This window comes from Coenobita brevimanus, chromosome 62, assembly GCF_032717465.1.
Source record: "Coenobita brevimanus isolate Jiangsu-jjx chromosome 62, ASM3271746v2, whole genome shotgun sequence".
Classification (NCBI taxonomy): domain Eukaryota; kingdom Metazoa; phylum Arthropoda; class Malacostraca; order Decapoda; family Coenobitidae; genus Coenobita; species Coenobita brevimanus.
Window position 1 is genome coordinate 24,693,065 of NC_137015.1, and position 13,672 is coordinate 24,706,736.

At 40.8% G+C, this 13,672-nt stretch overlaps 1 protein-coding gene across 1 annotated transcript in view; it reads right to left on the bottom strand.

The window, feature by feature from the left end:
• Positions 1-5,980: 5,980 nt before the first annotated feature.
• LOC145404009 (ionotropic receptor 93a-like) overlaps positions 5,981-13,672 on the bottom strand; it is a 32,074-nt gene continuing 24,382 nt past the window's right edge. The window contains exons 3-4 of the mRNA XM_080275613.1: positions 8,790-8,976; positions 5,981-6,073 (exon numbers count right to left, since the gene is read on the bottom strand). Of these exons, the coding sequence (XP_080131739.1) occupies positions 5,981-6,073; positions 8,790-8,976 (280 nt within the window). The remainder of the gene's footprint in view (positions 6,074-8,789; positions 8,977-13,672) is intronic.

A 13,672-nucleotide genomic window follows, 5' to 3' on the forward strand; every position in this document is an offset into this window, starting at 1 on the left:
TGTTTAAATTCACTAGTTGAACATCTACCTGGGAATAAGTTAGTGCTGGGCGACTTTAACACCCATCACTATCAAAAGGGTAGCTTGAGGATCGATGGTCGCGGGGAGCAAGTAGTCGACCTAATACTACAGTCCAACTTCTGTCTTCTGAACGATGGTAGAGCGACTCGTGTAGATGATCGTACTTGTAACTTTTCGGCCATTGACTTATCTCCCCTGGTATACATCAAGATTTCTCATGGGACCCTTACGACGACTCCTTGGGAAGTGATCATTTACCGATCTGTCTTTCTTATACACGCGACATCAATTCGGACCCTCCACCTCCAAAATTTAACTATAAGAAAGAAGATTGGGGATCCTTCTCAAGGATCGCCAATTTAGATATATCTGGGGAGACCATGGATGTTAAGGTCGAAAATATAACTACTTCCATATTACACGCAGCTGAAGCTGCTATTCCCAAGACTTCTGCAGTTCATGCGAAGCATAGAGCACATTGGTGGACGCCGGATTGCTGACAAGCATTAAGAAAACGCAAGAGGAGATACAGGATTTTTGATAGTCAGCCCACTGAGAAAAATTTTATTGCATACAAACACGCACAGGCTGAGGCAAGGAGAATAATAAGAAGGGCCAAACGTGACTCCTGGCGGTCCTTTGTGTCCATGGTGACTCGTACTACACCATTACGTAAAGTCTGGTCCACTATAAAAATATTAAATAATAAAGGCCCGTACATACCTATCACCACACTGCAGGTTAATAATAACATCTATGACGAGCCCATGGAGGTTGCTAACATCCTCACCAGGAGTTTTTCTCATGTAAGTAGCTCAGCCAATTATGATCAGCGTTATCTGCATCATAAATGCACACTGAGCTACAGATATTAGATTTTGCCACAGAAGACGTAGACTCCCCGTACAACCAAGAGTTTACGCTAGATGACCTGCTCCTTTCCCTTAAATCCTGTAAAGACACCAGCCCTGGACCAGACGTCATCACGTACGGTATGATCCAGCATCTTAATCAGGACAACCTGATTAAGATGTTAGCATTGTACAATGAGATTTGGGCATCTCAAATGTTCCCAAACTCATGGCACTTTGCACTCGTCATACCGATACCCAAAGAGGCTGGTCGTCTTATGAATCCCACTTCATTTCGTCCTATTGTGTTGACTTCTTGTCTATGTAAGGTCATGGAACGAATGGTAAACAATAGGCTTCTTTTTGTTTTAGAGTAGAAGAATTTGTTAAATGATCAACAATGTGGCTTCCGTAAATACAGAAGTTCACTAGATCATTTAATGAATTTGGAGCATTGTATTGCAGAGGCATTTGCCAATAGAGAATTCATGATAGGGGTGTTCTTGGACATCCATAAAGCCTATGACATGACATGGCGACACGGTATACTAATGAAGCTCTATGCTTATGGTTTAAGAGGAAATTTTGCCAATTTTTATTTCAAATTTCTTAAGGGACAGGACTTTCTCTGTCAAATTGCCCCGTAACGTAACATCGGATATATTTATCCAGGAAAACGGGTTGCCACAGGGAAGTGTGCTTAGTCTTACTTTATTTAGTATTATGATCAATGATATTCTGTCATCAGCTCCCATCCCCAGGAATCTTAAATACTCGCTCTAAGCTGACGATTGTGCACTATGGCACTCCTCCCGTAAAGCACAATTTTCAGCTAGGCGGATTCAAGCAGCCCTTGACTCCGTCCACCTATGGGCCTTGCAGTGGGGATTTACGTTTTCCGTCCGTAAGTGTGCCGCTGTAGTCTTCACTAATCGTAACGTACCTAATTTGTGCTTAACTTTGGATAATCAGGCTGTACCTTTTAAAAATTCTGTAAAATTTTTAGGAATACGTTTTGATCGAAGAATGAATTTTAAACTTCACGTTAATACTTTGCTTGCTCGTTGTGATAAACCGTTAAATGTCCTCAAGTACCTAGCGGGTACTGCCTGGGGTGCCAACAGAAAATCTTTATTAATGGTGTATAAGTCCCTTATTCGATCGAAGCTAGACTATGGTGCACAGATGTATGGCTCGGCATCCGATGCCACGCTGAAAGGATTGGATGTGCTACAGAATAAATGTTTGCGAATGTGTCTTGGAGCCGTCTGGTGTACCCATGTGGCTCGTATAGAAGTGGAGACGAATGTGCCTCCCCTCCGTACTCGCCGTAACCACCTTGCCTTGTCCTACGGCGTAAGGACATTTAGGAAAAGTAATATCGGCAATGTGGCCTGTACCCCCCTGCGTCAATACTACCACCTTCTGCGGGGGATTTGTCGGCCACTTGCCGTTCGCCTCCACTTACTGACTCAGGAGCTTGGTGTGGACCCCAGTGACTGTGACAAGTTGGTGTTAAAAAATATAGCGCCTTGGGAGCCACCCAGCTTTACTGTTGATGTTACATGGCTCCCAGCACCAAAGGCCAAGACGCCGGAGGTGGAGGTCCACCACTTGTTTCGTAATATCATCATTCGTCACTTCGGGTCCCACCACTTGTACACTGACGGCTCCAAGTCGAGTGAATGTGTGGGTGCAAGTGTGTGGTCGACTGAATGTGCCCTCAGGTATCAGTTGCCGACTCATACATCTGTGTTTACCTCCGAACTTTTTGCTATTGACAATGCCATAGACTATGGTCTCAATTCTAGGCATGACTCATTTGTCATATTTTCGGATTCAAAATCAGCCCTTCAGGCAATTGCATCTTGCACTACGGACTCTCACGAGAGCCAGGGCTGCATCGTTAATAAGTTGCATTCATGCAACAAGTCATTCACGCTGAACTGGGTGCCTGGTCATTGTCGTATCTAGGGAAATGATCAGTCTGACTTACTTGCAAAGTCGGCTGTAGAGCTCGAGGAGACTTGGGACGTTCCTCGTGATCTACGGTCGAGTCTCTCTCTCGGAAAGAAATCAATAAATCTTCTGTGGCAAGGTCAGTGGACCAGACTAAATATTCCAATTTGTAAGCAGCACCTGAGTGACTGGGACACCGCCAACCGCCCCAGTCGCCTGGAAGAAAAAGTATTGGCATGGTTACGGCTCAATGCCACCGTTTTAACTCACATGAAACCATATATGGAAAGACGCTTCCCACCGCACTGTGACATCTGTAATGCCGTGTTATCTATCGGTCATATCATCCTGCGTTGTCGGCGATTTATTCATGAACGTGCTTCACTTATAAATTACTGCGGTGCAGTAGACGTCCCCTTCACCCTTTCCACCATCCTGGATGATGGGGACATTGTTATGATTGATAAATTGATGGCTTTCTTGAGAGAGACCGGACTGATCAGAGTGATGTGACTTTTTTACTATATGGTTTTGTTTTTTATCGACTGTAATTATGTATATATTGTACTATTAATTAGGGTTGACAGTTGACATATTTGAAATAGTTCCTCCTTCCCACTGATCTGTTTCTAATATTGATGTCCCCTACATTAACCCCGTTCCTCCACTGACAGTCACCAGCTGATGATTGTGTGTTCAATATAGAAAGGTATTGGGCAGTTGCAGTCGATGGTGGTCTGTTGGGTGAGGTTCTTCACTTTTTGTACAAATTATGTAAATACAGTATACCATCTTGCTTAACCCTCCCCATCCTGACGTTTTCTGGGCAGTGGTACACCTCAGTCCCAACATTTTTGGACCCTTTTTTTTTTTTTAGCTCAAACCTCCGCTTTTGGTGAGAAACATCGAAAATTCATAGAGAAATCGCTCATCTGAGGTTTAAAATACTCGATCCAGGTAGGAGTACCTCCTTACCTTACAGGATTTTCTATCAGGCTGGCTGCAAAGAAAACGAGTTCTATGGGAGGATATCTATTCCACACCACTGATAAACGGTATTTATTTATTCATTTGGTACGAATTTATATGTAGTATGAGAGTATATTGGTTTTCAAATGGTAATATAGGCATTATAAGCATTGTTTCACTCACTAACTCATCACCATTCCTGACCTTTTTTTTGCCACATTACCTGATCATCATTTCTGACTGTTTCTTCCTCTAATGTTTGTCCTCCACATTGTCATCGATTGGGGAAACACTCTGGCCCTGAATTTCATACCGTGGCATGACATGGCTTTACTGGCCAGGTCACTGATAACAGGCGAATTGCTGAGAAAAGGACATGCAGGGGGGGGGAGAAGGTCATGCTGGGTAAGGCATTGTCCCTGCCTGGCATCTTGTAGAGGAAGGTGTCCCGTGTATACGTGCCAAAAATCACTCCCGAAAATTGAAAATTGTGCAAATTAAATTGAAAATTGTGCAAATTAGGGACCTTGCAATGTTGCCGCGTTAATTTACGTCTCCGGGATATGAGTACACGTCATGTGAGGACGTGAATTCACGTCTCCGGGACGGGGCGGGTTAAATTATTCTAATTAGGGCCAACAGCTGACGTGTATGGAAATGTTCCCGACTCGTCTGGTTCCCTTTCATATATTGATGTCCCCTATATTAGGTTGTGCCTCGACTGACAGTCACCAGGTGATGAGTGCAGGTATGTCATGTAGAAAGGCATTACATATCTGCAGTCGATGGTGTTCTGTTAGTCGAGGTATTTTTACCATTAGTTTAAGCCTAGCTATTTGTCTCTGTAGGATTTAGTATAGGTTAGCGATTTGTCTGTTAGGTGATTAGTTTTAGGGTCTTTAGATTAGTTTGTCTTTATAATATAAAGTAAAAAAAATATAAAATCAAGAAAAAATTTTAAAAAATAAGAATACAAAAAAATAAATAAAATTAAAATTATTATATGTATATGTACGTTTGCATGAAAGTGTGTCTGTATATATGCATGGAAGTGTGTGTGTGTGTGTGTGTGTGTGTGTATATATATATATATATATATATATATATATATATATATATGTTTGTATATATGTTTAAATGTATATACATATATATATCCGGCCTTAATAACCAGGGGCTTCGGCCCCAATGGTTGATAGGCCAGAAAAAAAAAAAAAAAAAAAACTGGCGCCTCATCAGCCATTAGCTATTTCTGGAACATTTGTCCATTCGCAGAGGCACCCCTCCCTGTATATAAGGATGGTTAAAAATCACACACTTACTGTGTCTCATCATAGCTCTCCACATTCCTTTGCCTACAGGGTCAGCCAGATTATGAAAAATTTGGGTTTCTCTGCAGTGTGTCTGCCCCTCCGGCTCCCAAAAACTAACCCATGGTGCCTAACTGAGGTGCAGATGTGCATGGATTCTGAGGTTACGAAGTCTTCTGCCTCTTCTCTGGCTCTCCATCAGCTGTTTAGGAATATTTGTCAGTTCACAGAGAAACTGTCCTTGTATATAAAGATGGTTCAGAGTCAAACACTGGTGTCTGGCCTGGGGGGAATTTCCCAGATTTTGTAAGGGTAGGAATTCATCTTTTAAATTCCACTACTTTTACAGCAGAATTTGCTGCATCTGATCTTAACAGATGAGGAGGCTCCTTTTATAGTTTTTTTGTGATTATCAATGGGTGCTTTCGACCAGTGAATCTTTCAGTTCAGCTCATCCCCTATCCTTGCTTTTCTCGAGTAGTTTTTCCTGATTAAGAGAAGAAGCAAACTACTCCGATTTTGTTCAGTTCATGTGGATGTTGGTGTGGAGGGTAATGACATGGCAGATACATTAGCAAAATATGCTTCTCGATGACCCCTGCCAACTACCAACTACCCCTTCCTGTTTCCGATATGACATTTTACTTGAAGTATGAGTTTGTTATTTGCTGGCAGAGCCTGCGGTATGCTGTTGGTAATAATAAATTAGGGGATGTTTTTCAGAGGGCGGTATTGGGGACGGTTCTCCACTCTGTGTCTTAGCGATTTGAGGTGGCTCTTGCCCAGCTTAGCATTGGGCACTCATGGTATACTCACGGGTTCCTTTGTGTGGTGGGGCTCAACCGTATTGTGGTGACTGCTTTGTTTCCCTTACTGTCTATCACTTGCTAGTCCTGTGTCCGAGTGTTGGGGACCTGCGCTGGAGGTTTCTCCATAGGCATAGTGGGACTTCTTTGATTTTCCCTGGAATGATTATTGTTTCCATGGCCGTGAGCCATCTGAGTGTGCCTTGCGCATTACGGAGGTTATTCTCTCGGGCATGGAAGCATACATTCCTTTCTCATATCCTTTGACTAACGCAAGAAAGCCTTGGTTTAATCACGTTTGTTCTAATGCTGTCCGCAACAAGGAGAAGGCCTACAAAAGGTACCGGAGCCAACCCACCCCTGAATCACATAATCTTTACGTTTCTGCCCGGAATCGTGCTAAGTCTGTTCTTCGCTCTACTAAAAATAATTTCATCCATACTAAATGCTCTCAACTCTCCAACTCGAATTCTTCCCGCTCCTTCTGGCACCTTGCCAAAAATCTTTCTAACAACTTTACCTCATCATCCTTCCCTCCTCTTTTCTACTCTGATGGTTCTGTAGCTATTTCTTCTACTGATAAAGCAGATCTCTTCGCACAGATTTTTCTCCTCCAATTCCACCTTAGACGATTCCGGTGCTGTTCCTCCATCACTTCCCCCCTCTGACTTCCTCATGGCTGACATTAAAATTTCTTCAGTTGATGTATTTTCTGCCATTACTGGCCTCAGTACTAACAAGGCATATGGGCCTGTTGGGGTCCCTCCTGTTGTTCTCAAAAACTGTGCTTCTGTGCTTACACCCTGCCTAGGCAAACCATTTCGCCTTTGTCTGTCAACTTGTACCTTTCCTTCTGGCTGGAAGTTTGCTCTCATTCAGCCAGTCCCAAAGAAGGGTGACCACTCCCAACCCTCCAACTATCGTCCAATTGCTTTAACGTCCTGTATTTCAAAAGTTTTCGAGTCAATTCTTAATAAAAAAATTTTAAGGCATCTTTCCTATCACAACCTTCTTTCCGATCGTCAGTATGGGTTCCGTCAGGGACGCTCCACTGGCGATCTTCTCACCTACCTTTCAGACTCCTGGTCATCCTCCTTTCGGGACTTTGGCGAAAGCTTTGCCATTGCACTTGACATCTCAAAGGCTTTCGATCGAGTCTGGCATAAATCTTTAATTTCCAAACTGCCCTCCTACGGTTTCTATCCTTCTATCTGTACCTTCATCGCTAGCTTCCTTTCTGGTCGTTCTATAGCTGCTGTCGTAGACGGCCATCGTTCTTCTCCTAGATCTATCAACAGTGGTGTTCCTCAGGGCTCTGTCCTATCACCAACTCTCTTCCTTTTATTCATCAATGATCTTCTAAGCTGTACATCTAACCCTATCCACTCATACGCTGATGACTCCACCCTTCACCTTTCCATTCGGTTCCCCGCAACGCCCATCTCAACAGTTACTTCAAGAAACAAGGGATGAGGCTATGGCACACCTAATGTCTGACTTGGCTCATATCTCTGACTGGGGTAAAAATAATATGGTTGTCTTTAATGCTTCTAAGACTCAGTTCTTACACCTATCAACCCGACAAAATCTTCCACAGGTATACCCACTAATGTTTAATAATATTCAGATTAATCCTGCATCATCCTTGAACATGCTTGGGGTTTCATTTACTCGGGACTTATCTTGGAAAGATCATATTACATCTCTTGTAAAATCTGCTTCCAAGAGATTGGGTGTGCTAAGCCGACTCCGCTCTTTCTTTACCCCTGCACAATTGTTGACTCTATACAGGGGTTTTATCCGCCCCTGTGTGGAGTACAACTCTCATGTGTGGAGAGGCTCCCCACATACAGCTCTTCTCAATAGGGTGGAGTCAAAGGCTTTTTGTCTCATTAACTCTCCTCCTCTTACTGACTCCCTTCAACCTCTGTCTCTTCGCCGCACTGTTGCATCTTTATCTCTTTTCTATCGCTACTTTAATGGCCACTGCTCCTCTGAACTGTCTGCTTGCATTCCTCCACCTCTACGACGGGCGCGTAGCACCCGTCTGGCAGCAAACTCTCATCCCTTTTCTGTCCAACTCTCTAATGCAAGAGTTAACCGTTACTCCCAGTCTTTCATTCATGCAACAGGTCAGCTCTGGAACTGTCTCCCTCTGTCTGTATTTCCTCCTGCCTATGATCTCCAGTCTTTCAAACGCAGTGTGTCCAGGCATCTCAAAATGATCGGATCTTGAATTTGGCTCTCTATTGTATTTTGTTTTTCTCTTGGAGGGAACTGTTACTGCGGGCTCATGGCCTTTGGTTCCTTCTTCCTCGCATAAAAAAAAAAAAAAAAAAAAAATATGGTGCCTACTCTGTCCATGTTTGGAGGAGCGTCTGGCTATCTGATGGATATTTTTTTCTTAAGGTGAACTTCTTACACCTTTTATAGTTGGTTGATAATTTACTTTGTTGCCACTATTTTTCTTTCACAGAAGTATCGATTTTATTTTAGTACACAGGTTTTAACGTTTATTTGGCTTTATATAATTTAGTTATTGCAGGGCAACAATGTTTTTCCAATAATGCAGTTCAATTTTCTTGTCATCTGCAGAGAATTTTTATTCATCTCAAGATATAACTCTTCGAAGGCTTGGAATCAGTGATGACTCATTCACTACTAGGGATATATCTGCAGCTCCGTAAATGTGCAAAGGTTGCAAAAATATAATATGGAAGAAATCATCTTTATGAAATGATTACCTTCTTTACTACAATGATATCTTTAAAAATATTGCTATCTGCAGTCATTGTTATTCTAGTAAGGTGTGATTTCGTATTTAAAAAAAAAAAAATATATAATACCCTAAAGTATATAATCTTCTTACCCACCTGTGATATAATTCTCAGACATTTATTAATCTGCGGTGTGTAGGGGGCATCATGAGGCACTGGCCAGGCTAACGAAACCTGTAGCAACTTTTCCTTGCCTAGATAGAAAGGTGAAGTGCCATCTAGTTTAGCAAAGTTCCGGGATATTATCAGCTGCAGGTTCAGAGGGGCACCAATATGAGCACTCCTGAAATGAACACAAAAATATTACAATGTAATAATTTATCCAGACGCTTTCACCACCAAGAAATAGCATGAGGTAGAATATATAGCGACGGAATATTCGATACTGGGAGAATTATGAACAGCATGCCGAGTAGAATGGGCCACAAATCATTCGTACAACATTCAGTCCTCCGGAATCCTGGCGCCTCGTCACATGCCAAACCATCTACACGTTTTTTCTCCTTCAAATTCAACTGCCAAATTGCTTTTCAACCGACTGTTAATATTAGAAGGTAAAACAATAAATAAAAGCGTATTCAGTATTAATAAACAACTTCATACCTTTCACGCGGATGAACCACTCTTGTGAGTGAGGACACAAATAATGGTTCATTTAGGCTTATACCAGGACATATTTACTCAACTGAGAGACATATGGACGATGAAATGATTAAAAAACGGCTGTACAACATCTCCCTTTTTTTTTCTTCTCAAATCTTTCATTTTCAGTCTCTAATTTCTTTACTTGGAGGACGTATTTCCTATTTAGTTCTACTTAAAGTCAGATCACTGTTTTCAGCCTGATTAGAAAGGATTACTGATACCAGCATCTGGCTTTTCACCCTCAAAAGGTCTTCAATATAATCCTGTAGGGACAGTAAGATGATAATATAAGATATTTAGTGAACAGATGTAGTATGAAACCTAACTTCAACTGTTGCAGTTTAGTCAACGGTTTCTTAGTTGATAAATTTCTCCCACTGTACCAAGGAATATTTTATTGCAAAGGGAAAAAAATCCATTGTAAACGTGTTGTATTTTCTCTCTGTAATGTCAGACAGTATTCTAAGTTCACTCTGAATGACGTGTAACAGACTTAGTTCATATAACAGGGGTCACTGTTGTAATAGCCATTGTGGCCCGTATTATCGTTGGCTAAGAAAATCCATATCATCATTTCCTAAGCGATTTATTATGCTTATTGCACTTTACTACTATTCTCTGTATTATATAGATCCTCCAATCATCGCCGTACTCTCCATAAATAACGTACAAAAGGTTTTAAACCAGCCACATCCAAAAATTAATCGCTACCAATGAGGTGCTAGGGAGCCTTCATACCCAACAAGAAACCGGACCTTTATCTGAAAGAGATGCATTACTTTGCGGAACAGACTAAACCTAAAACAAGTACTTTTTTGCTATTCCTGAAAATTGTATCATTTTGATTACGGATCAGTATGATAAAGTTTGGGAGATTCAAAGCCGTAGGGAAAAATGTGTTTATGATATACTGTGAAAAATTTAAAAAAGTAGAGAAAAAAATCTTCATAAGTTTTGCCCAATTATAGTTATATATTTGCCTTGCTCTAGCTTTATTTGTTCTAAAACTATTATCATGACTTTGTGAGGTCATTAAGCAGTGGATTGCGAGCCACAGCTAAGGCTGGGTAGCGTCGTGTTGCAAGCCACAGCTCAGGCTGTGCTGGCCATTTGTCACCGCTAACTACCCCATCCCTACGCAAACTTAACGCATGGTGCTACACAAAGACGGAGAGAGCGAGATTTTGTTCTTTTCACCAGATGATGCCCTGGATGTTTATCGTCGAGTTTATGATAATCACTTTTTTTTTTTTTAAATCAACTTTTCACCACTCCCCTACGTATATTTACAGATGGCCCTACGCAAAGACGGAGAGAGTGGGAGATTTTTTTTTTTTTCCACCAGATGATGCCTTAGATGTTTATCTTCAAGTTTATATTAAACAAAATAAAAAATATTCAATTTTTGTGCACCATGGGATGAGATAAAAAAGGTAATTGCACAATCCACGGGTTAATACCAGACATATTATCACCATACAGAATTTGTCTCCTCTGGATAATAAGTAATTGTTTTAAGTAATTACATCACATGGAAGTCACTGCTATAAATGGTCGAGAATCAATACAGTCGACAGAAGTACTAGTGAGACCCCTACGTTGTACTGTTACCTTCAGTCCGATGACATTTGACTTTTTAGCTATGCTATCTCCAAGCAATGTCGTTCATGTTTGGAGAGATTTTTCAGACACGTGAGGACGGATCGGGCGTCCATTTACCTCATCATGAGAAGAGATCTTCTTAAAGCCGAACAGTGTCGTGTGAGGAAACATGAATAACTGAAACACAAGCACTCATGAGCCGAATGCTAATCGGTCACAAAATTAGGTCGCTGGATAGGATACAAATTACCTACAAAATAAATGTTAAGAAAAATCACAAAACTCTACGGAAATCAGTCAGCATGCTTAACAAAAAGGCGGGCCATATTAAAAAACATAAGGCGGCTGATGATCGGCTCTCATTGATCAAATTCACACCAAAAATAATATGCTTCTGCATATCCACACAGCTGCTATTTCCCGAAGGTTTGGTGGAAATTCGTCCACAACTTTTCGAGACATGTTGGGAACAGCTACACAGAGAGATGGACAGACAGGCACAAAACAAATTATCGTTCCGCCTTCATAAAGGGAGGCGATAATGAGGCTTAATAAACGGACCCTGGGTGATAATTATCGTTATCTATCGGTGGCCGAGTCGGTAGAAAGGTGTTCTCATATCCCAGTGGATGCGGGTTCAAATCCATAACCACAACCTCCCTGATGCCAGTACACCAGTCCTGTGTGAGACAGCCTTAGCATGTTTTAAATATGGATGGCAGATGTTAGGTCAGAAGTGGTGTCATGTGAAGGTGTATGGTACAGTACGTAGAGGGACAGCTAGACTTCAAGGAACGGGATCTGGTGCTTACACACCCTGATTCGGACACATTTTCAAAAATTATCATATCAAATGATGTTACTTTAATCAGTAATGAAAGACGACGTATGATATACAGTATGTAAAGTAGAACTAACAATACTCGTAAATAACTGACAATGCCAATACATTTTTCCTTTTCTTTTTCTTTTCCTCTTTTCATATAAAGTACAACATAATTCTTCTACTACAAATGTATATGACGAAAGATTTACATACATGAAAAGAGTCAAATTTGTTCATCCAAGCAGCCCAATAACTTCATTTATCTTGTCAGTCAACGTATCTCCGAAATTTCAATAAATTATGCAAGAAGTCATCACCCACTCCCCCACTAAAATCTTCAGATGGTAACATTACAAAAGACCCACGTAATAAAGCAAATATCCTTGCCAGTACATTTGCCAGAAATTTTCCGCCACAGGAAGCCAGCCAGAACATTCCATTACTAGAACTTGAAATTGCTCCACTTAAAATACAGAATAGATACATTAAATCCGTTGCAGACAATTTACCAACCAACAAAGCTCCAGGCTCAGATGGAATTCCCCCAGTTGTTTTGAAAAAGTGCTTCCCAGACGTTGTTTCAGTTCTAGCTAAATTATTCATTACCAATACTTACTTCTTCATTCCTTAATTCTTCGATAGAAGCCAATATCCACTCTATTCCGAAGAAAGGAAGTTCCTCTGACACCTCTGATTACAGACCAATAGCAATCATGTCCTCTCTTGGTAAAGGATTTGAAATTGTAATGTATGAGCACTTAAAAAAAAAAAAAAAATCTTAAATCCAACACAGTGTGGTTTTCGCCATGAAGAATCAACTATTGATATCCTCAGTCTCCTGACTCACACCATCCATCAGTAAATTTACCAACATGGAGAAATTCATGCAGTAGTCCTTGATATTTCTCGAGCTTCTGACAGTGTGGCACCGTTCCCTGCTATCCAAACTACCTTTCTATGGACTAACATCTTTTCTTCCTCTGATTTACTCATATCTCAGCGACAGAAAGATAAAAGTAGATGATGTATATTCAAATTTCCCCCCAGTTAATGCCGGCCTGTCACAAGAATCAGTTCGGGCTCTAACCCTATTCCTAATTCATATTAATGATCTCTTTTCTGTCACCCATATTCTCATCCATTGATAGGCAGATGACTCAACACTTCACAGTTCATTCACACTTAAACACCATTCACAGAATTTATTATCTTTAACTCACAACCCAGTACAACCCTCTCCATAATCCAAGACTTATCTAGGATCACCGACTGGGGAAAAAAATAACTCTGTCTCACTTAATGCTTGCAAAACCAAGTATGTACAGTTTACTAATTGACAGATATTGCCAGATTCCTATATTAACTCCAAAGCTACTAACATTCCTAGCTCCAAAACTATTGATTTTTTTTTGTTTCATCTAACAATGCTCTCATATGATTTCTAATATCAGATCACTTGCTGCAACTGCCTCAGAGAAACTTGGATTATTGTACAGAGTTCGTAGCTTCTCCACTGACAAGCAATTAGGTATAGTTTATAAGTCATGTGTGCTCTCAGCTGGAATATTGCTCACCGTTGTGTAATGTATGTGGAGAGGTTGCACTAAAACAACTACACAAAATTAAGACCAAAGCTGCTAGAATTATTAATAACCATGCAATAACAGATAAACTACCTCCCCAACAGGTAAGAAGGAATGTTGCCTCCCTTGCATTATTTTACAGATACTTTTGTGGCAAATTCTCATACGAAGTTGCATCCATTGTGCCACTTCGCCATGCCTTCCCCTTGTAATGCCATAATTTTAATTATTAGTATAAGTTAGTATAAGCTAGTACTGTAAGTGTAATCTTAAGTTTAGGTGAGGTTATAAATATAGCTTGGACAGTTCATGATTAAACCGTT